The sequence below is a fragment of the Equus asinus genome, chromosome 6, assembly GCF_041296235.1.
Source record: "Equus asinus isolate D_3611 breed Donkey chromosome 6, EquAss-T2T_v2, whole genome shotgun sequence".
In the NCBI taxonomy this organism is placed as follows: Eukaryota; Metazoa; Chordata; class Mammalia; order Perissodactyla; family Equidae; genus Equus; species Equus asinus.
In genome coordinates, this window is record NC_091795.1 from 45,272,156 (window position 1) to 45,299,615 (window position 27,460).

The following is a 27,460-nucleotide window of genomic DNA, read 5'->3' on the forward strand; positions in this document are numbered from 1 at the left end:
GGATGTTGTTGAACTCACATGGTGAGTCCCAGATTGTGTGAATTGTATACTAGTCATGTGCAGTATGACCACATTGCAACTTGTAGTATTTTAAGATTAGTTTGGTAATTGTGACTCTAACTCTAACAATGTATAAATCGAACAATGTAGAAAAATGAAAGGAATCCATTTCTTTCATCAAAAGATAATTTAATTTTAAAAATAACGTAAACGATAAATTGTTGGAACTGGCAACTGAGAATGATTGAAATGAATTTTGAAAATGTCATCATTTGTTTCATTTTAGATACTAGTTAAAAATGAATATTCTTAGCTTACTGAAATTCCTTTGAAAACTCTTCTTCCATTCCCTTCAACTTATGTTTGTGAGAATGGTTTCTCTATTATGAATGTGAAAGCAAAACAGAGGAACGGTTTAGCTATACACCACCCTCAACCAGAACCATTGTCTTTAATTCCACTAGATTAGAATAACAAACCGGAAGTTCACTTGCCACTTAAAAAACTTTAGATATTGACGTAAAAGGTGTTTGTTCAAAGTACTTTTATAGGTATTTAATATACAGAATCGCTATTTCATGCATACTTTTTTGCCAAATGATTGTGGAATAATAAAAAGTTAGGAATGTGAAAACGATGTTCTTAATCACTTATACTACACTTTCAATGAACACTAGGCACAGTTTTTAATTCTTTTTTTCCTCTTATATGTGTTCTGATTGTATTTATTGAAATGTAGTTTTACGTTTATTGAAACTGATCATTAAAAATCTGGGCTTGAATTTTGCCGTTTTTTCATTTCCCAAGTAATTCATTTTTGCTGTAGTTTACAAAAAGTCACCCTTAGCGTTAGAGCGGAAAAATAAAGAACCGTCCTTCACTACGGATAATCTGGGACGCTGTTCTAGGAGGCTCATTTGGAGGCCGACAAGGTGAGTGTAGGAAGAACCAGGGCCTGGAACGAGCTTCGGGGGAAGTAAAAATCTGAACGAAGCATTAGTAACTGACACTTTTTTCTGGTTAAATACGCTCAACTCGTATTTGGGGTGGGTGCCGGCTAAATACAAATCTAAAAAAAGGTGTCCAGCATCTCGCCCCACACTCCTTCCAAGGTATCGGCCTGAAGCACTGCTAAAACGGCCTTTGAGCGCGGGGGGGGGGGGGGGGGGACGGAAGCAAAAGACGGGCAGAGCGCATGAGGTAATCACAGAGCGCCGTTCGCGCCGCGGCCAGAGCCGGTGCGTCACTGACGTCACCGCCGCCCGACTGCTTTCCTGGAGACAGACGTGGAAGGCTAGCGAGGTACTATTGAAAGCCGGGCTTTGCGTTTTCTCGTGCTTCCGCACAAACCCTCTTCTCCCGTGCTGGGATCCCCCTTTCATCGCCCGGCTGACTGTGAGGGGCGGTGTCGGGCAGCGTGGCCTTCCGCGAATTCGGTGCCTCACACGCGAGCGTGGGGGGCAGCCTTGTCGCGGGACCCCCACTGCCGCGTGTCCTGTGGCCGGCCGCTCGACGGCTTGGCTTCCCTCGGCCGCTGACGTCTCTCTCTTGGTTCAGCCTTTCGCTTTCTCTTCGCTTCTTAGCTCCGCCTCCCAAGTATTGGAAGGCGGAGAAATGAAAAACACATGACTTCACGGTTAATTTTCATCTGCTTTCAAACCTTGTTTGGGGAGGAAGGTAAAGTGGAAGGTGTAGGGGAGTGACTTCCTTTGTCATCCACGTTTGTCATTCTCGTACAAGATGACAGCCTGCCTGCCGCTGCAGTAGAAGTCCACCTGAGATGGCAGGCTGAGTTCGACGTTCAGTTGAAATCTGCAGTGAATAATCTCAAGAAAGTAATTTCTCTTTCTGGCCCAGGAAAGTTCAGTGTGACTAAAACTTCTGTTTGAAAATACCTTCGTCTTCCTGTTTGTTGGCTGCAATTCAGTTTTGGCTTGATAAAGATGTCTCTGTCCCAGTGAAATGTTTGCTACCCGTTGATTAACCCATTTGAATTGTGTGATAGTAGACTGAACCTAGTCTTAATCATATGTCCACGGTGGATCCGAAAATAACCAGATAACCCCTGTTTAAGTTCAGAGAACTGTTTGCGATTGGTGGAAAGGATAGAACTCATTGTTTTGTTGAAATATAAAATAATGACAAAGTGTGAACAATGGTGTTTTACACTAAAACAAAGTTCTGAGTCGAAAGTTGTTATAGCTGTTCAAATAGCTATATTGTCTGTATCACAGTTCTGAAGTGATAAGATTTTTTCGTATTTGCTTTTAATTTTTCAAATGGCTCTTCATATCTGTTATCTCAGCTACTGTTTCCAAGCATTTGACCCTTCAAGTATGGCTCCAAATAGTCCACATTGGATTAGGGTATTTGATCTTTTTCATTTTAGTAAAATACTAACGAATATTACTAGCTAATGTATTGAGTGCTGAGGCAACCACTGTTCTTGGAGCTTTGCCTCTGTTATTTACTTAACCAGCACAATAGCCCTTTATGTTGTTACAATTATTTTAGGCTTGAGAAAATTGTAATAAGTAAGTTCCATGGTTTTGGAAGGTAATTTTGCAGCCTCATATCTATAATTTTGAAAACACTTTGAATTAAACAATAGAAGTAAATTCATTGTAATCTGATGTAATTATTCACCTCAGCCTTGAGCAACCTGTTTGTAATTTATATCTTTTTCTACTGTTAGACATTGGGATAAATTTGTTGTTAGAGGTTAACATCTTTGAAAGGAAGAAGTCTGTCTTTTCTCAGGATTTTACTCTAAGTCTGAAGGAGAGTTTTAGGCGACAGTAATATAGACTGTCAAAAGACAGCAGTGTGTATTGAGAGATTGTTGCGTGTATGTTTCACTATTATTTTCTAGGATAATGCAGTGCAAAAAAGTCTTTTCAGTAATCGAATTCTGGTGCAATATCTGCAGATGTTTCTCTAGTTCCCCCAAAAATTATACCTTGGATTTATTCTCTGGTTTAGTTCATAATTATGTGTAACTCTACTTGGCATGGGGATGGAAATAGCCCAGAAGGTACATTATCATATACTTTTCTTTTGCATCCATGTGGTGTCCTCCTATTGTCTCTAAGTCCAAACTCTAATCTGATATTAAGATTCTTCAAAATTTGGTTCCAGTTTACTTTCATTAGTTTTATTCAGTTAACAAATAGTTACTAAGTACCTAATATGTGGCAAGACATTGTGTTAGTCATGTGGAGATACAAATTTCACAAAACATGAATCCTGCCTTGAAGGAATAGCCTAGTGGGTAGATAACCAATGAAAAATTCTGAGCAGAGGAGTGACATGATCTAATTTAGATTTCTAACAGGATTACTCTGGCTGCTGTGTTAAGAATACCATCATGCTCTGCTTAATGGCTGGGGTTGTTCTGAGAAATATCTTGTTAGGCGATTTCATCATTGTGCAAACATCATAGAGTGTACTTACACAAGCCTAGATGGTATAACCTACTATACTCCTAGGCTATATGGTACTAACCTTATGGGACCACCATGGCATATGTAGTCCGTCAGTAATTGAAATGTCATTATGTAGTGCATGACTGTAGATTGTTGGAGAATGGGATGGGTGAAAGCTAGGAGACTAATTAGGAAGGTGTAATAATTCAGATGAGATGATAGTGGTTTAACAGGGTAGAAAGAATTGAATGTGATGAGTAGCAGTTCAGTTTTGGATATATTTTGTAGGCAAGTCCAGTAGATTTTGTTTGTGGACTGAATGTGGGTTGTGAGAGTAAGATGATTGTCAAGGTTTTGGGCTTGAGCGACTAGAAGAGTGGAATTGCCATGAACTGAGAAGTGGGAAACTGGGAGGAGCAGGTTTGCTGGGGAGGATTAGGAGTTCTGTTACGACCTGTTAAGTTTGAGATGCCTGTTAATCATCCAGGTGGAGATGTTGAATAGGCAGCTGAGTCTACCAAGTCTAGAGTTCAAGGGGAAGGTCATTGCTGGAAAAGAATATTTGGGAGTTGTCAGTAAACAGATGGTATTTAAAATTGTGAAGCTGGAGACAGTCACCAAAGGAGTGAGTGTGAACAGTAAAGAGAAGCAGTACAAGATCTAAGTCCTTAGGTATTTTAGCAGTTAGAGGTTTGTGGACAGGAGGAAGAACCAGCAAATGGGAATGAACAGCCAGCGAGGGACAAGGACAGGTTTGAGAGTCTAGTGTTTGTGGAATTCGGAGTGGAGTAGTGTGTTCAGTTTTGTCAAATGCATAGCTATGGATCAAGTAAAATGAGGATTGACACCTTTGGATTTATTAAGATACACGAGGATTATTATTGATGGATATATGATAACTAAGTCTGGAGAACCTTGGGAGCAAAGAGGAAGAAGCGAATACTTTTGTTTGGGAGATTTGAAAGCCTTTATAGGGGAGGAGGGCATTTGATGTGGGTTTTAAAGGATTGATAGGTTTCACCAAGCTGAGAATATAGGGAAGAGGTGCAGGGAGGGGGTATTCCGAGCAGAGGAAAAAACCTTGCTTCTCTCCCTTCAAGGCCATACCTCCCAGTCAGCTGTTTTAAAGATGCTTGTGTAAGTCCTTCTTTCCTGTGTCCACTAGCCTTGTTCTGGGTAACCATTCTTGCGCCAGGCCTACTGAACACTGCTAAAGAAATTCACAAAAGACACAAATTAATGCTTCCCAACCTCAACTGGGTCCTCTCTCAGTTACCTGACAGTTCCTTTATTTGTTCCTGACTCTCTTCACAGCATTTCCTCCACAATGCCATGTAAACAAATAACGTTTAATGAGCGTTTACTACATGCCAGGCACTAAGGATTCATTTATGTAATAGATATTTGTTTAGTATATTTGACATGTTGCCCTGATACTTGGAATATAATAGTGAGCCAAGGCTTGCTTGCACCAGGCTTACAGTGTCGTGTGGATGATGCACATTAATCAAATAATCACAGAAAAAAAATTACAACAATGATTTGGAGAAATACATGGTGCTATGAGACTATGTAACTATAGGATGTGACAATCTGAGGGAAGAGGGAATGCTGCCTTGAGAAAGCATTCTTGATGAGGGAGCTGAGTTAGGCAGGCAAAAAATAGTGATGGGAAGAAGTCCTCACAACAACTCTAGGAGGAGGTTCTAGGGAGAGAAGCGAGGCCAGAGAGGCCATTGTACCATTCAGATAGGGAGAAAATGGTCTCTTGGTGGCTCTCTGCGTATAGGGGAGGGAATCCATTCTTATATTTCTTTGAATAATAGAGCTCAAGAATATATGTTTGATCGTAGCTGCTAGGTACGGAGAAAAGACATTTTATCTGACATATTTGGAGTCAAAAGACAAAACTAAAACTTGTGTAGTAATGAGTCTGATTTCCTTTGTTCAAGAGAAGACAATCCATGGACTGGGGGAGTCCTGGGCCTCAGAAGCAGCGGAGCGCTCTGCCCTGGGATTTTGGACAAGAGCTGATAGAGGATTAGAAGAGGCAAGGCGGACACAGGGCATGATTGGCCAGCAGGCCCTGCATTTCCTTGTAAGGCCAGCGCGTCGTGTTTTCTCGAGTAAGGTCCGCTAGGTCAGCTGAGTTGGAGGTTTGCGATTGGAGGGTAGTGAGTCTTCCCAAAAGTGTGTTTTGGTTTGTGCCTGGGCTTTGCTCACCCAGGTGGCGTCCATTTTGTGGGTCACGATACTATGTGAATTAAATTTCAGAATTTCAGTTAGTTGAAAAGTTTATTTACAAATACGTATTATTGTAATATGTTACCCATATTATTGTTTAAAAAGCATAATTTCCAGAGTATAATGTGAAATATACTTCCTTACCTTCCTGCTTTTCATTTCCCGGAAGTAAACTACAGTTAGCAGCTTCTTTTGTGTCTGTTAGGAAAACTTACATGCATATACAAGTATGCCTCCACACTAATGTCTTTTTTCTTAAAGACAAATGGGATGTATTATATATGCTGTTCTTCAATTTTTGTTCACTTAATATATGTTAGGAGTATAAGGTCTGCTTTATTCTTTTTCACTGCTGCAGAGTATTTTATTGAATGAGTATATCATAATTTATTTAACCAGTCCTTGTTAATTGGCATGTAGGTTGTTCCCTTCTTTAAAGTTTGTGTTTTTTTTTTTTTTGAGGAAGATTAGCCCTGAGCTAACATCTGCTGCCAATCCTCCTCTTTTTGCTGAGGAAGACTGGCCCTGAGCTAACATCGGTGCCATCTCCCTCTACTTTATATGTGGGACGCCCACCACAGCATGGCTTGATAAGTGGTGTCATGTCCGCATCCGGAATCCGAACTGGTGAACCCTGGGCCACCAAAGTGGAATGTGCGCACTTCACTGCTGCGCCACTGGGCTGGCCCCAAAGTTTTAGTCTTTTAAAGAGTATTGTCGTGGATGTCCTTGAACATTATCTTGTGTGAAAATATACATTTTGAGAGGTAAAATTGCTGGGTCAAAGAATTTGTAGATATACAATTTTGAAGCACAGTGCCAAATTGTCCCACAAAAATGCTCAGTTTACACTCCAATTAATAGTGAATAAGGGCTGTTTCTTCACACTGTTGCCCGTATTAGGTACTATCAATCTTTTTAATTTTTCTTGTTTGACAGATGAAAAATGGCATCTTGTTTTGGCAATTTATGTTTTTTTAATTATGAGTAAGATTGAGTAGCTTTCTTTATGCTTATTGGTCATCTGGATTCCTTTATTTGTGAACTGCTGGTTTTCTTTGTTCATTTTTCTTTTGGATTGTAGGTATTTTTTGTTGTTGTTAAGTTGATCTGTAGAGGCTCCTTTTATCTGTCTGTATCTTGCAATATTTTCCCCTAGTTTTTCATTTGACTTTAGACTTGGCTTGTTGGTTTGGTTATTTATTTATTTACTTATTTCCACATGCATATGTTTCTATAAGTGCCAGGTAAAGATATATGGCATCAGGATTGGATTTTTTTTAGAAGGAAATTTGTGACATTCTTGAAATAATTAGACACTCTGGAGTGTTGGCCTTTGTTGGAAATGTTAGTAACAAAAACCTCATTTGAGCTACAGGCTCTGTCTTGTTTTTATAAGCTTTGTTCAGCAACTGTCACAGATCTGGTGAGCACCCAGTAACCTACCTTCCCCTCACACAAAATTATATTTGGAATTGAAATGAGATGTAACAGAGCGGTGTGAGTATTCTAGACTATACTGTCTAGATACTTCCCGAATTTGTGAACTGAGTTGTATTCTAAAAGTTAATTTGTGAGTTAGCTATCTAATTTCACTATAGAAATAATGTACAAAGGTTCTTATTTTTGTCCTCAAAGTGTAATTAATCCGTGAAGGCTAGCTTTTTAAAAAATATGCAAATTGAAGACATCATGTAAGTTTACCCCTATGTACTTCAGTATGCATCCTTAAATGATGGGGAGATTTTCTGATGTAACTATCATGCCAGTTTCATAGCTGACAAAATTATCAATAATTTCTTACTGTCATCTAAGACCCAATCCATGTTCAGATTTCTTTCTCTCAAAAATATCTTTTTATACTCGTTTATTTAAATCAAGAGCCAAACAAGGTCTACACATTCTGTTTGGTTTCAGATCTACCCTTAATCTTTTCTTCCTCTACTTCCCCTCCCTTTTCTTTATTTTTTTCTTCATGCTATTTGCCTGTTACAGAAACCAGTCAGTTGTCATATAGAGTATTTCTCATTCCAGATTTGTCTCTGTACTTTCTGGAGGTATTAACTTTTTCTCTATCCTCTATAGTTCCTGTGAAATGGAAGTTGGCTGTAAAGGCTCCGTTAGATGCAGATTCACCTTTTTGGGGAGTTGGAGATGCTCCACGGTTGGTGCTGTGTACATCACACTGCTTCACATCAGGAGGTTCATAAAATGTTTTTGTTCTACTGGTAGTGATGTGAGGATCGATCCGTGGGCTTGTGTAGTGACAGTTGCACTGCTCCATTGTGAACTTCCCCATCATCCTTTTATCTGTCGGTGATCGTTGCCTGAATCTAAAATTTCATGAGGGGTTGCAAAATGATAATTTTTTTTTAAAAAAGTTGTCATTTCTTCTACGTTTGTTAGCTGGAATTTGAAGTCTAGTTTTGTTACTTGGGAACCTGACAATCAAGAATAACAAGGCTATTGTGGGAAAGTGCTGTCAGAACAACTTGTGATGCCGGGAATATACCTTTCATTGCTGTAGTTCTGGAGGCTTAAAGGAGTATGATGGTCTTTCTGATGTGTCACCTTGGCTGGCCTGCAGCCCCCAGATATTCAGTCAAACAGCAGTCCAGGTGTTGCTGCAAAGCTGTTTGTAGATGTGGTTAAAATCCAGTCAGATGACTTTAAATTAGAAAGATTATTCTAGATAATCTGAGTGGGTCTGATTCAATCACTTGAAAGGCTTTAGAAGCAGAGCTGAGGTTTATCTGACAAAAAAGAAATTCCACCTCTGGATGGCATCTTCAGCTTGTAGCTAAGAGTTCCAGCATGCCCTTTTGTGGCAGCCTGCCCAGCGTATTTCAGAATTACTTACCCAGCCCCTACAATTGCATAGAGCAGTGTCTTGCAATAAATGTCTTCATATATATCTCCTGCTGGTTCTGCTGCACTGGTTGAACCCTGGCTGGTACCAGGGCCACTCCCCTGACTCTCCTGTTCTCTCACAAAATGGAGTGAAGAGTGGTAGTAAGAGTCAGAGGACCTACTTTGTTTGGGGTGACCATATAATTTATTGCTTATGCTGGGACTTCTGAGAGAGAAATGGGTAGCTGAGCAGATGACAAGCTGGAATAACAGGTATAAACTGGGACTGTCGTGGGCAAATTGAGACAGAGCCATTGTGTGTGTCAGCCACTGGCGATAGAACGTCAACATGACACAGCCCCTCAAGGAGCTTGTAGCCAAAGGGAAGTCAAGTAAATCAACAGATGTTACCAGACAGTGTTTTAAGTGACACCACAGTTTGTAGTTGTGTTTGTCTAGACAGAGAGAATGGGAGGGTGGCACTCAGAGATGTCTTCTTTGGGTGAAGTGAAACCTGGTCTTACCTCCAAAGATAAGCAGGGTTTGAACAAAGTGAATTGGGAAGGGCGATTCCCGTATAGAGAGCCACACTGGTGAAAGGTTAGAGTGAATGACATGGCATATTTGGAAATCTGCCGTCATGGCTATAAAGATAGGATTGGATGAGGGGAGTGATAAAAGACAAGGTTAGTCACACAAGGAAGGGCCCACAGGTGATGGGCTAGCATCCATACTCAGGGGTTGGAATTTATCTTCAAGGTGATAGGGAACTATTGCAGGATTTAAGCAGGGGTGTACCATAACCAGACTATCTTTGTAGAAAAATCACATTTTGTAACATCCTAAAATTGAGAGTGAAGAAAAATTGACAGTAGGAAGAGGCTCTTGAAATAATCTAGTCAGTGAGAATGGAGGAAAGCTTGTGGTGTAAGGAGATTAAAGGAGGCCATATTGACAGGACTGGTTGGATTTAGGGCCTGAGGAAGGAATGAGGGTGACTCCCAGGTTCCTGGCTAGACTGACCTCTCTGAAGCAAAGAATGGGGGAAGGTGGGAGGGGGATGGCTTCAGTTCTGGGTGCGATGTTGTGCACCGCTCCATTTCTCTTCCCGGTGCTGTGGCTTCCATAACCAGTGAGAAGAGGGAAGGAGTGGCGATAACATCCTGTAGGGATTACTGGGCAGGGTTTCCCCTCTGACCCTTAGTCTCAGCCAGACCTTCCTGAGAGATGAAGAGAAGCAGATTTTATCAGGCCCCCTTCCACTTTCTCCACCTCTGCAGTCGGTGCTTTAGAATACCTAGAGAAGCTGGGAGGGCAGTGAGGAGCAGAGATGGCTGAGTCCTTTTATTCTGTCTCTTCTTTGGACGTTTTACTATGTGCAACCTTGGGCAAGTTATTGAACCTCACTGTAACTCAGTTTCTTCTCTGCGCGGAGTAGATGAGTTAATGTGTGTAGAGTGCTTAGAATAGTGCCAGGCTCATAGGCAGTGGTGTTCAAATGTTTGCTGTTGCTGCTCATATCATCCATTCACCGCTTCATCTTGGGATCTGAGGAGCAAAGGGAATAGAGGGAGGTTTCTGCATTCCCTCCTTGCAGCTTTTCCTGTGGAAGGAAGAAATATTCAGGAACTGTCTGTATAAAATGTTAGAAGAAATAATTTGAGTTGGGGGAATTTCTGACAATAGAAGAACCTTTATTTTTTAGTCTGCCTTGCCTTTATTTTTTGATTAGGAAAAAGGCAAGTGGTTCAGTTCAGATTTAATGAGGGTAATTATTCTTATTGCCTTGCTTTCATTATTCACCCTAACTCATTTTAACAATAAATAACTACTTGTTTATTGGGACTTAGGGACAGGGAATAATTGCAGGAAAAAACCCCATCACGATTCTGGAGAGGGAAAACATTTTCTAATGGAAAAATTGGATGAAAAAATTCACATTTAAATAAAGGCCTTTTTGTGTTTTTATACTTGCAGTATTTGTTAAAAGCCAAATACTTTATTAAAATGTGCCTTTATTTAAATTTAATGACTTTATTTTTATCACAAATTTAATACATGCTTTTTGAAATAACAAAATTTAAACAATGAAGACTGAAGAGTTAAAAAAAATGAGTCTGCTTTGATGCTCTTCCCTAATCCCTGCCCCTTCTCAGAGAGAATGTTTGGTTTCTGTATGTTTCCTCCACAGCTTTTTCTACATGTCTGCATGTACAGGTGTTTTAAAACAGATGGCATATATTAGATACATTGTGTGTTATATACAACCTTCTATGGCTTTTTTCATCCCTTCTCATTATGTGTTACTACATAAATATTCACTTCTTTATTTTTAATATTCTCTTGGATGCATGTGCTCTAATTCATTTAATTATTTCCCTCTTGGTGAATATTTAGATTATTTCCAGTATTTTGTTATAGGTTATTTATTCAACAAATGTTTATTGACTACCAGGCAGTGCTAGTGAATAAAACACAAAAATTTCTGCTCTCATGTAGTTACCTCTTTTTGGAGGTGGACAGACGTTAAGCACGTAAAATAAATAGTAGACACTATTGAGGACTGGAAGGTAGAGAAGAAGTTAGGGAGCGCCCAGAGTGAGGGGAGTGGTGTGCATTTGAAAATAGGGTGGTCAGGAACCATTTACCAATAGGGGACATTTGAGTAGAGATCTCACTGAAGATGAAATAATGAGCTCTGAGGCTATTGGTTGGGACAGGACACGGGGAGAGCATTCTAGGAAGGGGAGAAGTAGAAAGGCCCTGAGATAGGGACATGCCTGATGTGATGGGGGACCAGCAGTGTGGCCATTGTGGCTGCAGTGGAATGAACAAGGGCTACAGTGGGAGGAACTGAGGTCACAGAAGGCAGAGAGAGTCAGAGCAGACTGTGTTGGGCTTTTTAGGGTATTGTAAGGACTTTGTCTTTTACTCTGAGTGAGGTGGCAAGCCTTTGGAAGTTTCCAAGCAGAGGTATAACATCATCTGACTTAGGTTTGGAATGATCATTCTGCTTTCTTGGTAATAAACTATCCTGCTGGAAACAGGGAAGCTGTTTAGTAGCCTATTGCAACAATCCCGGCAAGACACAGTGATGGCTTGGACTGGTTTGCACCAGGGTGGTAGCAGTAGAGGTGGTAGGATGCAGTTGGATTCTGAATATGTTTTAAAGATAACGTGAGAGAGAAGAATCAAGTACCACTCTGAAATTTTAGTGCTGAAAAATTAGAAAGTTGTTGTCATGAAATGAGACAGGGAAGACTGCAGTAGGCAAGATTTGGAATTTGGCTTTGGGCACATTACCTTTGAGAATCTTTTAACATCCAACCAGAGGTATTGAGTAAGCAGCTGGAAATGTACATTTTCAATTCACTGGAGAGGTCAGGGCTGGGGATACAAACCTGGAAGTCATCAGTTTATTAATGCAATTTAAAGCCCTGAGCTCACCTGGAGAGTAAATTAGAGAGGAAAGGAGAATCAATGACAGCCTTTGGGCACTTCAAGGTTAAAAGGCTGAGGATAAAGGAGACCAAGAAAGCACCCAGGCAGGTAGGAGGGACACCAAGAAAATATGATGCCCTGGGAATCAAAGAAGGGAGTCAGTGGTATCAGCTGACAAGATCTGAGAATCAACCATTGAATTTAACAGTGTGTCTGTGTGGGTGACCTTGACAAGAGCAATTTTGAGTGAGAAGTGGGGTCCTGATTGTAGAAGATTCAAGAAGGGATGGAAGGAGAGGAAATGTGACTCTTCGTACAAGCAACTCTTCTGAGGAGTTTGTTCTAATAGGGAGATAAAAGGTGGGGCTTTAACTGGAGGGCGATATGAAGTCAAGAGGTTTGTTTTTTGTCTAAGATGAAGAAATAAAAACGTTTTAAGCTTATGGATACTGATCCATAGGGGGAAAAATTGATGCAAGAGAAAGTGGGAGAAATTCAGAGAAGAGTTTGAGGAGTCCATTCTAACAAATTTATATGCATATATACAAGGGTTTCTGTGGGCTAGATTCTTAAGAGGATTTCCTGAGTCAAGGGGTAGTGCATTTAAAAATTCCGTACCAATTTATATTCCACCTTCAGTGTATACCCTTGCTAACACTGAACTTTGCTAATCGTTAAAATTATTGCCAATCTGATGGGTGATATTTTCATTATTTTAATTTTTTTCTTGCGTTGTAGGACCTCTATATAATCTATCTAATCGTTTGTTGTATTTTGGCAAATATTTTCTCCCAGGCTGTTTCTTGCCTTTTAACTTTGCTTATGGTGTACTTTTACCATATAGATGTTTTTTCAGTTTTTATGTAGTTAAGTCTACAGCCATTTCCTTTTATAGCATTTTGGTTTTATTTGGATTATGTAAATATTTTATGTAATTTTTTAATGCACTTATACATTTACTTTTTTAATGCATCTGGAGTTTATTTTTGTGTATATTATGAAATAAGTATCTAAGTTTTCAGTCTTTTTCTATGTTTTTAAACAGTTAAATACCATAGAAGTAACTGTTTCTTGAAGGTTTGGAAGAAATTACCTATCATATCTTCTAGGCTGGAAACCTTTTTGGAGATCTTTGACTACTTAACTTTTTTTTTTCTCTAGTTAATGATCAACTTAGTTTATGTAATTTCTTCTTAGGTTAGTTTTGGTAATTGATTTTTTTCTCAGCACCTCATACTTTTCATCTAGATTTTCAAATTTGTTGGTTTAAAATCCTACATGAAGAGAAGAAATACTAAGTCTTCTCTATATTTGCAGTGTATCCCTTGTACTTGCACCTTTATCTGGGCAGTGGCTGCTAGAGCCAGCCTTTCACAGGTCTGGAGATTGGCCTCGCTGTTTTCAGCCTTCCCGACTCAGCTCTTACTGCCCTGCATCCTGGCCTTGTTCCTAGGTTCTCCCTCTCTTCTGTTTGTCAGGGATGGCAGGCCCCTTGGCTCTGTTTCCTCTCAGTCTGATCCCATTTGCTCTGTAGCTTACAACAGTTTCTACTGTTGAGGTCTCCTGATGGGCATGTGCCTTTCTTGGTTTCCAGCATCACTATGGACTTGTTTTTGTATTTCTTCTGTCATTTTGGAGAGATTTTGCTAGGGATGAGAGGCAAATGTGTATTTTCAGTTAGCCTTTTGAAATAGGAAGTCACAATTCTTTCCTGCATGGTTTTCTTTTATCATATTCCTTTGTTTAATTGCTGCTGCACAGTAGTCGCATAGTAGCTTTACAGCGCAAGTAGTGGTAGTCAGATGGACTTCACTTTTTTTTTTAAATGAAACCAGATGTGTTAGTGGAATATCCTTGTTGAATAGAAATGTTGATATGTTGTGACTAAATATTCAAATAGTACTTTTTAAACTTAAATGACATAGTTATAACATTTAGAACTGTAAGAGACTTTACACATCATTAGACCAACTGCCTTATTCTGTGGATGAGGTATTTGAGGCCCAGAGAGATGCAGTGATTTATCTAGGGTGACAAAGTCAGTGTTCAAGCAAGATGCAAAGCCCAAGTCTCTTAACTTCAATTCTGCAATGCTATTTGCTATTTTGCACGTTCTTGCTATTCTCTTTAGTTATGTAATGAAAGAGGTATTTTCAGCTAATAAAAAAAATTTTTTTTAACCTAAAGATGGTACGTGTGGCTTGGAATTGCCTCTGAAATTTGGTCTTAGATGCTATATTAAATGTGTTGACACAGATTTTGCTTTTTCTCACATAGGTGTTAAGTATTATGATATAAATGTGAATTTTAAAGAATGGGCTGTCAAGGTATGCTCTAGCCTAAATGAAAACCATATAGTTTATTTCTCCCAAGTTTCCTCTTTTCTGCTTATAGACTTTATGTGATTTATGGACTTTTTGAGTTTCTTATTAATATTTTAAAGAAGCTTAAGGAATGTATATAAATATAGGCTTGAAAAATGATTTTAGGGTTAAATAATCATAAGATATTTCTGACCTAGGATTTCTAACGTTTTAGTTTAATAGACCATCTTGCTAGATCAACACCTAAATTTAGAAGGACTAAAATATGTAAGTTTTTAAAAAAGAGAGCTTTCCTTATCATTTTTTCGGTAAGCATTAGGGAGTGTACTTACCACACTTTCATCGCTTTGCTTGGTCTTTAACTTCAACAGAAAGTTTTGTAAATGTGGGATTTTGATAATTGATATTCTGTGTTTGGTAGTCATGTCTTTATTCTTGAAATGCATTGAGGGTTTGATATGTGTAGCATTAGTGGACTTGGGTGAGTTCTTGTCCCCCCTGACTGCAAACAACTTAAGAAGAGGGGAAGTTTGAGGGACTGGCCCCGTGGCCGAGTGGTCAAGTTCGAGTGCTCTGCATCGGTGGCCCAGGGTTTGGATCCTGGGCGCGGACATGGCACTGCTCATTGGGCCATGCTGAGGTGGCGTCCCACATGCCACAACTAGAAGGACAGACAACTAAAAAAAACCATACAGCTATGTACTGGGATACTTTGGGGAGAAGAAGGAAAAATAAAATCTTTAAAAAAAAAAGAAGAGGGGAAGTTTGAATGTAGTTGCTGTAGAGTTATATTCTAAGATTTGTTTAATTATCTTCAGGTTTTAACTCTTTTAGCACTTTGAAATACGTGATATGACCTATTGATTTTTTTTTTGGTAAACTATCTCTGTTTACAATATGAATTCTAAGAATTTATGTTTTTTCCAGTTGGTCATAATGGCAAGTGAAGAAATTAATGAAGACTATCCAGTAGAAATTCATGAGTATTTATCAACATTTGAGAATTCCATTGGTGCTGTGGATGAGATGCTGAAGACTATGATGTCTGTTTCTAGAAATGAGTTGTTGCAGAAGGTATTTAAAAAATGTAATTTCTAAAAATGTAATTTCAAAAACAGAGTACTGTTATGAAACATACCGAAGAAGAAATAGATTAATGATATATGCTCCTTTCCCCCTTTCTATCAATTTTATAAGTGTTTGGGTATTTTTAGGGGAATAAAACAAGACAAAACTCCAATCTTAGGAAATACCTCCTAACTATATTTTTATTTTGACTTGGTTTTTAAAAAATGGAGCACTCATAGCATTCTTTTTCATAGACTCTCTATCTTTGACCTTTTAAGTATTACAATGATGTTATCAGGGTTTCTGGAAACCCTATAGGACAAAAAGAGTAAATTGACTTTGACAGTCTAAAACAAATCTCATTATGTTTCTTCTGTCTTTGGTATTGCCTAAGCATTTTAGCCTGCTGCTTATACATAAATGCATCATGTACCATGTTTATATTGATAAATTACTTTTGACATACAAAGCCCAGATCCATAACTCTTGAAACTAAAATAATTCAAAAGAATTTTTCTTGGATTATCCACATTCCTTGTCTAACTAAAGATGGTACCATGAAGTGAAAATTTGTGGGCAAAAATCACTGGTTAACGAAACTTCTTTTTGCAAATTATTTCCAGATCATTTGGTTATTAGATTATAGAAAGTGAAGAAAACATTTCTTTGATACATTGTGCGTGGTAAAAGTTGAAAATACTGTGTGATGGTGCTAAGTTTGTGTGTATTTCTTTTTTCGTTCTCTCTCTCTCTGTCTTTTTTTTTTTAATAGTTGGACCCACTTGAACAAGCAAAAGTGGATTTAGTTTCTGCTTACACATTAAATTCAATGTTTTGGGGTATGTATATTTCTTTGGAGTTAATTAGAAAGCAAATTCTTTATTGTGTTAAAGGTCATTTATTTTTTAAATGGTAGCAATTTATATATAATTATACTTTATGGCAATTTTAATAGTCACATATTTATTTCTTTTAAATCAGAATACCAGATGCCCATGAGCCACCTGTAAATTTAGTATTACATAGAGGTTGAATAATTTAAGATTTAATTAATTATTTGTGTGACTTTTATTTTTTGAGTAGAGTTTCTTTAATTAATGCTCCTAATTAATATATACACCATTTTATTCCATGAAATCTTTCTTTTGTAGTTTATTTGGCAACTCAAGGAGTTAATCCTAAGGAGCATCCAGTAAAGCAGGAATTGGTAAGGTGGCATTGGGTTTCTTGTTATTTTATGTGTCTGTCTGTTGTGGTATTCCTGAAGTTAAAGTCGTAGTACCTTTCTCACACTCATTGTGGAGAACAAAATTATTTAGAGTTGAAATTACAAAAGTGAGCCAAATTTCATCATGTCTTTAGTTTTTCTTTTTCTTACCTTTGTCGGAGGATTGGTGTTCCATGTGTTATATAAATCTCTGTATGGGAAAATGTTATGATTCTAGTAATTATTTATAACTTCCATATTATTTTCCCTATAAATTCTTGAAATCCTGTTCATCTCTACAACTGCCGTTTTTTTTTTTTTTTAAACTCTTACAGAATTCTTAAAAGTATATTCTAGTTGATTTACTAGCAAAGACGGGAAAGTTTCTCCCCCACCTTTTCAATTCTTCCATTAATTCATTTTCTCAGCAGTAAAGAATCCAGTTCAGCAACAAAGCTAAAAGCTTTTTTGGCACCAGTTGTATGTGTACTGTCCAGTAATTCTGCATTAGTGACATATTTACAACCTGTAATAAATCTTCTAGGTTTGTCTTTGTATTCCATTTAGATGTATAAGTACAGTATATAAGGTCTGGTATCTTGGAGTTTTTGCTGACTTCAAAAATTAAATCATTCAATTTGAAGGAAAAAAATTAGAAATCAAACTTATGGTTACCTTCTTGACTTGGCTTTATGAAAAAGAATATTAATAAATTTATTCTTTGTGTTTGTAAAATATAAGGTAAATATGTATGTATTGACACTGTATTATTGTTCTCAAGTCTTGTGGTGGTTGATATGTTATTTACAACATACTAAAGTACAAGTTCATTTATTTAAAAAAAAATGAGTAAACCAGATCCGTTGTCTTTATTTTTTTAATGTATGGACTAAGACATTTTCTTCTTTTAAAAGTTCTTGGGGGAAAAATGAATTTATTTTTAAATACAGAATTGTGAAAAAGATTTAAAGCAAAAATATAAAGCAGTATGATACACACATCTTCATTTGACCAGTGATATTGGCTTTAAATCCTAAGAAGTATGCATTGTGTCATATGTTTTCAACTTTCTAATAATGAACTTTACATTGATAAAATTCCTCTTTTTTCCTTTAACACAGTTATTTGGAGTATTTTAATACTTGATTCTGTCATTGGAAGAGGGTAAAATCATCTTCCTTTTTCCTCAAAACCCACTTTATAGAGGAGTACATTCATATACTGGACAAAGGTTGGCAAATAAAAAGCATACGTAAACCTAGTCCCCTTTCCTGACCTTGTGACAGACATTACTAATGGATCACAGAATTAGTGTGTGAGAGGAAACCTATTTGCCATGTATATCATGAATGGGGAAAGGCATTGAAAAGTCAATTTATTCATTCAACCAATATTTGAGTGCCTGCTGCGAGCCAGGCATTTCCAAGTGAGATGATTCCTCAGTGAATAAAGCTGATAAATATCCCTGCCCTGGTGGCAGATGCAAGACTATCTAGTGGAGGGAGACAAAGAATATAATAAAAGAAACAAACAGATAATAAATATATATGAATATGTAGTATGTTAGAAAGTTACATATTATGGGGAAAAAGAAAAAATAGAGCTCAGGAGAGGGGGGATTGGAGTGCTTGGGTAGGCTTGCCATTTTAAATGGTAAAGGCAGGGCCTGTTACCAGGGCTAACCTTCGAGCTGACTGGAAGGAAGAGAGGGAGTGGCTGGGTGGATTTTTGAGGGAAGGTCATTCCAGGCAGGGCGGGGTGGGAGTGGATTGAAAGGACTTTGGCTTTTACTCTAAGGTAGTCATGAGGATTTTGAGCAGAGTTTCCACTCTTATATTAAAAAGAGTCTAATGTTCTGCATTTTTCTGTGTATGTTTCTGTTTCTGTAACTATTTGGATTATTTTGATGAAACTTGCTTTTAAGCGGCAGTCATTTACTCTGCTATTTTATGGCTCTCATCACCTTTATTTCTCCACTTGAAGTATAGAATAGCCCTTTATTCTGATTAATGTCTCAGAAGATTCAAAGTGGTATGACAACCTATTAGTTTCTCTCCTTGTAAAGTCTGATTAGAACCGTATATTTCATTAGAAAGTATCGTGCTTATCAGTCAAAACTATGAAATTGAATAAAAGATCTTGTTTTCATTCTCCTTATTTTAATTGAGACACTAGAAGGTAACATGAAAATAGTTAAATACTGCCTCATCTGTTTCCTACTTAGAAAAATTTCAAGAGTTTGGTTTGTATGTTACAAGTGTATGAGAGCTATATTTTAGATTGTAGACTTCAGATACATGAGAGTCAATATGTGAATTTAGGTTAATGCTACATTAAACAATGTATAACCACATATAAACAATTCAATGCTTATCTCTGTAGTGATGTCTTAGTCTAGTTCTTCCTCTTTTGAAACACTCAGAACACTTCTGAAATGACTTTTTAATGTCTGACTCCCCCAGACTGTGAACTCCAGGAGAGCGTGGAGTGTGTTTCCCCTGTTCTCCTGCATTTATCGGCACCACTCAATAGGCAGTAAATACAGATCTGCTGAGTTTAGCTGAGGTGTGGTGTAATAAAGCTCAGGGCTGGTGAACAGCTTAGTAAACCTATTGCTTTTCTTCTTCTTCTGTTTTGTCTTTAAGGAAAGAATCAGAGTATACATGAACAGAGTCAAGGAAATAACAGACAAGAAAAAGGCTGGCAAGCTGGATAGAGGCGCGGCTTCAAGATTTGTCAAAAACGCCCTCTGGGAACCCAAACCTAAAAATGCATCCAAAGTTGCCAATAAAGGAAAAAGTAAAAATTAACCTTTTGGTTTTGATGTACAGATATTCAAAAAGTACATCATTTTTATTGTTTTCCACAAAATGATGATTATGTGGCAATGCAGGGTTTAAATGTATTCCTTATTGAATTCATATATAAAGTTTACATTTTAAATTTGTAATGCTAAATACTTTTTTTCCCTAGAAAGATTAAGTTATCTTTATTGATTTTCCTGTGGATTGCTATGAGGTTTTTAACATTGTGGTATATTTTATATTCATAGTTTACCATCTCTCTTCACAAGACTCTTATTTCCTTATATAGATCAATCTTTCAAGTACCATTTTGTAAGCAACTATGAAATTTAAGTTAAATGTTCTTTGTAAACTTTTGTCGATCTCAAATGAATAATGACTTTATGAAGTATGCTATCTGAAAGCTGAAGTTATAAATACATCTGGTTTCACTATGTAATATTAAGAAAGAATGAAATGACTTAAATGTCCATTTTTTCCTGTGTAGTTACTTCATGTTTTCATGATTTTGGGAATTACTGATTTTTTTGTTATTTGAAGTGTGAAGCTTTCGGGTTATACTTTAATTCTTGGCACTTTTCCTCTATGTCCCATTTAAAGTAAAATATATTCTCATTACCTTTAGTTGGGATTTGAGATTGTCTGTTGCTGGGAGGTTGTGTATTGATGGCTGAATTTTGGTGTAATGGCTATACCCTATCCGTAAAGGCTGTAAATGTTGTATAGCTTACTGGTTTATTTTTCTCTTTTGAGTAAATTTTCCCTTGAAATTAGGCAGGTAGATTTTAGAAATCATAAGGAATGGAGACGTTCTTGAGTTTCTCTTCCTGATGCATAGTGCCCACAGTTCTCTTGATCTCGCTTTTTCATATTTTTTGATTGCCTGTTTTTGTGGCTGTACCAAGTACATACAGGTGTTTCAGAACAACTTTCTATGTTATATAATACCACTTAAACAGAGGAGAAATTCAAAGGAGATTACGTTGTTTTTATATTCTGATTTATTTTTCTGGAATATTTGTTACAGAGAATTCTACATATGTAAAAAAAATTATTTTTATGTCTAAGCCCATGAATTTTAATTATATATCCTTAATGCTTTCAGTCTTTGAATCCACATCATTATGTGTAGGAATGCCAAGTACAGTAAAGTACTTTAATTTTTGAAAAAGAAGTTGTTAAAATTTTCTGTGTGATTAATTCTCTATAAGTAACCTTGAATAAATGGATTTCTTGATTTATGGTAGCAGATATTGGAAATGGTCTTAAAATGTAATGGATTTTGTAAAGCATGTTGAACTCTTTCTATGACGCATGAAGAGGAAGTCACTGATAGATGCAGAAAGTCTTCTGGCTCAGATGTCAGATGATTTTTGAAGTGGAAGAACATTTATAGTTATTTCACTTCTTTTTTCACCTTCATCTTCTCACATTTACAGCTTTTTCTTTCTTTCTTCCTTTTTTTTTTTTTTTGATGAGGAAGATTGGCCCTGAGCTAACATCTGTGCCAATCTTCCTCTATTTTTTGTATATGGGTTGCTGCCAGAGCATGGCTTGATGAGTGGTGTAGGTCTGCACCTGAGATCCAAACCCATGAACTCAGGCCACTGAAGCAGAGCGCACTGATCTTAAGCACTGTGCCACTGGGCTGGCCCATCCAGCTTTTTTAAAAGTAACTTCTTCATGAGAAAAAGAAATGTTAAGATCAAGTGTAGTGTACGTGTGGCCTTGTGTTATATATTGCAAAGAAACTTATAACTTGCATTTCTGTATATTTCCTAATTCCACAAAAGTTAAATGAAAAATGTCATGCAGTTGCAGAAAATCATTAGCCAAATTATTGCATTTGTGAAAGTCCAACTACATTTTGTTAAATTGAGATTCTTAGGTGAATGATTCTTTCAGTGTTGATTAGTAGGAAAAAAACCTGTTTGAGTGTATTCCATTTTATTATGTATAATTTTAACTAATTATTTAGTACATAATAAGGGGCTGAATGGTAGTAGTGCATTGGTTTGCTTATTTGTATGTTATTTATTCATTTCACAAGTATTTAATGACATTTACATTGCCAAATACTGTGCTAGGTTCCAAATAAGACCACTGCAGCCTTGATTCTATTTTTATAGTGTCATGAAAAAAGTAATCTTTTCATGCACCTCAATTTTTCAGAGTTACTGGAGAATTTATGACAAATTGTGCTCATTAACCTTAGTCAGAACCATAAAGGGTGATGGGTTGATCTGTTTAACTATGGTACAGTGACTGTTAGCATAGTTTGTTCCAAATGACAGTCTGCTCTAAGTTTAGATGTTAATTACATCTTTTATTAATCTCTTTGGGAATTAACAAGTTGGAGAGGTTATAGCTATAGATATTTTTAAGATTAGAATGATAGACTATTAATCTAATACTAAATAATGAGATTTTGTCTTTTATTATTCTAAGTACAATTTCTTTTTGTTCATAGTTGCAGGATGGGAATTCATTTTAGTAAAGTAGGGTATGTTAGAGGAAAATTGAAGCTTGAATTATGGTTTACATTCCTGGAATTAGGAGGTTATGTCAAGTTGATTGGTTTTTAAGATACCCTGCAGATTAAAAAATTGTTCTTCTTAGCTATTAGAAATAGATTGATATTATTTCTAAATAAGGCTTTTAAAATTGACTAGAAATGTAGAAAATACTTCAAAAGTGGACAATGTATTGAATATAGATACTTTTTTCTCAAGTAGGTCTTTGGAGAACAAGATGCTTTAGGAATCATTCAATTTAAGATACAGTTAAACTGTAATTTTATGCAATAAATTATCAGAAATTCTGGTTTTACAAAGTGACATTAACTGAGAAAGATTTGAGCAGTGATTCTGACCCTCATGTGATAGCTGAGTTTGGTATATAAAAGGAAGAACAAGGAGCCCTGGCCTCTCATTTTCTCCCTTCATAGCATAGTTAGTAAAACTTACTCAGATAAATTCAGTAGCTTTTACTGAATGACCGTGGTAGCAACTCGTTTATATAAATGTGATCTGAATGTACTTTACTAATAAAAATATTTCCTTTTCCCTATATCCTGGTCTAAAACTCTTCAGTTTTGGAAATGCAGACCATATTTTTTTAATTTCGTATATTAGCATTTTATAGTTGTCATTAACTATTATGTTAGGGGGAAAGTATACAGGATTTTATAATAGAATTCTGTAGATTTGTTCTACTTGATTAATTTGCTATTATATTACTTGTGAGCAGGATTCCAAGAAAATGCTTCGGATGTTTTTGGTTTGCAGGTTCATTTTCCTGTCAGAGTGAGCTGTCATAGGCTAGCCACCCTCTGACTTAATGTACATTTTTAAAGTGTTTATTTTATGGCATAGTTTTTAATATAGCCAGGAAGATTAGTAAAGCTGTCCAGAAAAGGGGATAGCTACAGTGATGTCTATTAGCAATTGAGGTTTAATTTTAATTCTGCCCCCCCCCAAAAGGCCAAAAACCACAACTAGCCTAGCTCTGTATTACTCATCTCTTAATAAAAGGTTGAGAAAAGATGCTAGTCCCCCACTCCCCCCACAGACCTTGAAGTTTAGCAGATGTATCGTGGCAGTATAACTGCATGCAAGATGTCAGTTTTGTAAAGTGATGTATTTCAGACAGTATAGAAATTTGATGGTGGGAAGAATAAGCTTTTATAAATGAAACATTTAAGAGAGACTCTTTTTTATTATTTGCTTTCAGTTTAGTGTTGCCTTTAAGGTGCACCATTTCAGTTTGGCAGCTACAGTAAATGACTGAAGGAAATTGAAGATGATAATTCAACATTTCAAGATGCTTCTGCTGAAATGAATGTAGACCTATCCAGGGCTTGAATTTAAAGTTTATAGTGAGACAGTATTTTCAAGCCAGGTACCCAGGAAATTCATGGTGATATGATTTGAATGAGATGATTAGGAAAAATAGAAAAGAATACTTTCAATTCCTTATTATGTGGGTGTATCTATTGAGAGGCAATGTTGAAAAATGTTACTGGAAAAAGAACAGAGGCTTGTTAATATACAATTTGCTATAGTGTCCAATTCATCCTGGACCTTGTCCAAAGAACTTTAGTTATTAAAATGACAAAAGAATTTTTGTAATAAGGAATCACCTCTGATTTAGTGCTGTAGCAGTGGATTGCCTGCAGACCATCCTGTAATGTGTCCTGCTGATATTCTGTCATTTAGTGCTTTGCTCTGATAATGTCTTCCTTGACTTAAACTGAAATCATTTTCTACCCTATTTCTCATACTTTCTTCTCTATTATTTTTCCCTTAAGAAAGAAAGAATTATTAAAAGTGTGTATAATAGTTGCTGGGTTTTGACATTTGCAGGTTTTAACTTTGTGATTTTGACTCTTTGTAAATGACCTTAGAGGTCCATGGGGTATATAGTGTTTTGCAATTTTGCCAAGGCACAATGTTTATTCCTGCTCAGTTCCATTCAGGAAGGCATTACTCAGCTAATGATTTAGCCTAGCTAACCTCTCAGCATCCACAGTTTTTTTTCCTCACTTGCAGTCTCATTCATTTATTCACTCATTCATTCAACATTCGTTCGTTCATTTATAGAGCTCCTCTTGTGTCGCAGCTTCTGTTGTAGGCATGGGAAATTCAGCAGTTGTCCAAACAGTATGTAGTGATTGGAAAATGTTGAACTTTATCATGAGAAAAATGGCTGCTATGGGTTGAATTGTGTTCCCCCAAAATGCATATGTTGAAGTTCTAACTCTCCAAACCTCATAATGTAACCCTATTTAGAAACAGGGTTGTTGCAGGTGTAGTTAGTGAAGATGAAGTCATAGGGTGGGCCCTAATCCAGTATTACAAGTGTCCTTATGAAAAGGGGAAATTTGAAATAGACACACACACATGGACAACGCCATGCGAAGATGAAGGCAGAGGTGATGGTAATGCTTCTATAAGCCGAGGAATACCAGAGATCACCAGGAACCAGCAGAAGCTGGGTGAGAGGCATGGAACAGATTCTCTCCCTCACAGCCTCCGAAGGAGCCACCCTTGCCAACGCTGTGATTCTGGACTTCCAGCCTCCAGAACTGTGAGACAATCCATTTCTGTTGTGTAAGCCACCCAGTTTGTGGTACTTTCTTATGCCAGCTGTAGCAAACGGATACAGTGGCCATTGGATGAGAGGAATTAAAAAGATTAATAACTTGAATGTGGAAGTGTGTAAGAAACTATGACACAGGGTAAAGATGTAATTCTGAAGGAAACCAGAACCTGTGTAAACTTATCCAGGAATATTTTTGAATTTGAGCAAAGATTGCAGGACTTAAACCATGAAGTGTCAAAGGTCTCGTAGACTCTTTCTGAAGCCAAAATATTCAGACCTTTCTAGCAGACATTGTCACTTTATCTGACTGAGTGTGCCATCTTTTATACTTCATTACCTTGGTTTGAAGAAACTCATTTCCCTGAAGGAAAGAAGACTGTGTCCAGTTTCCATGGAGAGGAGATTTTCACCAGGCCTGTTATTATCATGTACCATGCGATCTTTTCCTAATGTAATGCACCAGTCAAATTCAAATAATGCAAATAAATACTTAAACATCTTACACAAGTTGTATGTTATTTGTGCTTTTGTATGAGCACATATCTTAAAAAATCTCGTATTGGATTCATTTGGTAAAGATATTTTCAAAAAATGTCTTAAAATTTCCTTTTTCAAATTCTTACCTGTATAGTGTGCTATTCAGTTTTCTTTCTTTTGAAGTTAGGTATTAGAGAATTCAGAAGTGGGTTTTTGCTTTTAATGATTTGGGCCCTATATATATTTTTAACTATTATAAATGTTGCTTATTGGTTTTCAGCTTTTAGAGTCAACAGTACATTAAAGATAGAAGACAATGTGAACAAAATCGAGTTTGAGTGTAAAAGTGAAGGTTTAACAGACAGAAGTGGGTTAGAAACGGGGAGGAGAGAAGAGGGCATCCTCTGGGGAGAAAGCCAGATGCTGCACAACCCTGATGCGTGAATATGGTTTTACATTTATTTCACTTGTAGAGGTGATAGCTATATTATTATTTTTAATTCTTCCATCAGAAACTGGAAGGAGTAAGAGGAGGGAGCAGTATAAATTAAATCCTCATTTTTAGGTTGGGGAGTCAGTGGGTTAGGTCCAATGAAAAATGGCAGTGTAGGTCTGCATTATGAAGGTAATCACCAGAATTAAAGACAGAAACGATTAAAAGTGATAATCCCTCTCATGAGCAGAGGTGAAGTGAGAACACGTTTTTTTTCCTTTTTTGTTTTGTTTTCTTATATGCATGATTTCTTTGGTAAAAAGAAATGGGAAAAGAAGTTGTGCTGATCGGCAACAATATTTGTTCAAAGAAGCGGCATGACAGTTGGATAACCCAGTGAATGCTAGTTATTTAGTTTTTGAAGTGTTCAGCAATAAATAAAATACTTCAGTGACAGGGGAATAATTTAAGAATGCTTAAGTGTAGTAGCATATATTTCATTGTCTAAAAAAACCTATATAAAAATGTCTGTAGGCGTTTAGTGATTTCCTACATTGGGTCCCCATTTTTTTTTAATTTTAATTCTAGACAAGTTGTAGTACAGATATGGCTAGAAAATAAGAATTTTTATTGGGCAGTGCCTCTCTAATCTGCCAGCCATGCTCTTTTGAAACTTCTAAGTGTTGTTCAACATAACGTTAGACACCACAACAGTAGGGTTTTATGTAAGTGATGGTATGATCTTTGCTCGAATGTCTTAATAATGCCGGATTGGAAGAGGGATTTTTATTGTGCCTAATTTTCATAAAAGGAGACTGGTTCATGGAAAGTATGCTTATAATTTTTTTCAAGCTCTGTTTTCTCACTGAAATCTAACCAGATTATACTGGAAATTGTTCAGTGTCAGAAGTTATACATATTAGAGGTGTAACAAAATGTGTTTTTAGGATTTGTCCTAAGAACAATTAAAATTAGAGTTTAAGGAATTGGAATTGCTGGATTTTATCTGTCACTTTTTATTTTATTTTAATTTTTTTTTAAAGATTGGCACCTGAGCTAACATCTGTTGCCAATCCTTTTTTTTCTTCTTCTCCCCAAAGCCCCCCTAGTATATAGTTGTATATTCTAGTTGTGAGTACCTCTGGTCGTGCGATGTGAGATGCTGCCTCAGCGTGGCCTGATGAGCGGTGCCATGTCCGCACCTGGGATCTGAACCAGCGAAACCCCAGGCTGTGGAAGGGGAGTGCGCGAACTTAACCACTCGGCCATGGGGCCGGCCCCAAAAGCAGCATTTGGAAATAGCATCAATGTGCGTTTTAATCCTTTTAGGGGAGGTACTGTGTACAGCTTAATGCATATCTTCTTAGACTCTGGCTTGCTAAACTTAATACTTATGTACTGCCTGGAAACTTATGGAAACATTTGAAATAATCATCTTAAGATATAAATGAGATGTATTTGTTGCCTGTATTCCCCTTCCTCTTGTGTGTAATTTTAAATTAATAAACTTTATTTTTTAGAGCAGTTTTAGGTTGACAGTAGAAAGTACAGAGAGTTCCCAAATACCACCTGCCCCGCATGTGCATAACCTCTCCCATTATCCACATCCCCCACCAGAGTGGTACGTTTGTTAAAACTGATGAACCTACGTAGACACATCATCATCATCCAGAGTCCATAGTTTACATTAGGGTTCAGTATGAGCGTTGTATATTCTTTGGGTTTTGACAACTATATAATGACGTGTATCCATTATTATAGTATCATACAGAATAGCTTCACTGCCCTAAAAATCCTCTGTTCTCCCTATTCATCCCTGCCCCCAACCCCTGGCAACCGCGGATCTTTTTACTGTCTCCATAGTTTTGCCTTTTCCAGAATGTCCTATAGTTGGAATCATGCCGTATGCATTAATTTTCCTCCATGTCTTCATGGCTTGATAGCTCATTTCTTTTTAGTGCTGAATAACGTTCCACTGTCTGAATGTACCCCAGTTTGTTTATCCATGCATCTACTGAAGGACATCTTGGATGCTTCCAAATTTTGGCAATTATGAATAAAGCCGCCATCAACATCCATGTGCA

General features: G+C 37.1%; 1 protein-coding gene across 4 annotated transcripts; it reads left to right on the plus strand.

The window, feature by feature from the left end:
- Positions 1–1,214: 1,214 nt before the first annotated feature.
- C1D (C1D nuclear receptor corepressor) lies at positions 1,215–24,973 on the plus strand. 4 transcript variants are annotated; one of them, XM_070512026.1, is made up of 6 exons: positions 1,232–1,302; positions 5,378–5,551; positions 15,212–15,358; positions 16,125–16,191; positions 16,504–16,559; positions 19,205–24,973. In XM_070512026.1, exons 3-6 carry the CDS (start codon positions 15,221–15,223, stop codon positions 19,367–19,369), a joined length of 426 nt encoding a protein of 141 aa, XP_070368127.1. In that variant the 5' UTR covers positions 1,232–1,302; positions 5,378–5,551; positions 15,212–15,220; the 3' UTR covers positions 19,370–24,973. The 4 variants fall into 4 exon arrangements, with proteins under 4 accessions (XP_014692251.1, XP_070368127.1, XP_014692250.1 ...); XM_014836764.3 differs by having other exon boundaries at positions 5,378–5,523; XM_014836765.3 differs by lacking the exon at positions 5,378–5,551 and having other exon boundaries at positions 1,215–1,302.
- The last annotated feature ends 2,487 nt before the right edge of the window (positions 24,974–27,460 follow it).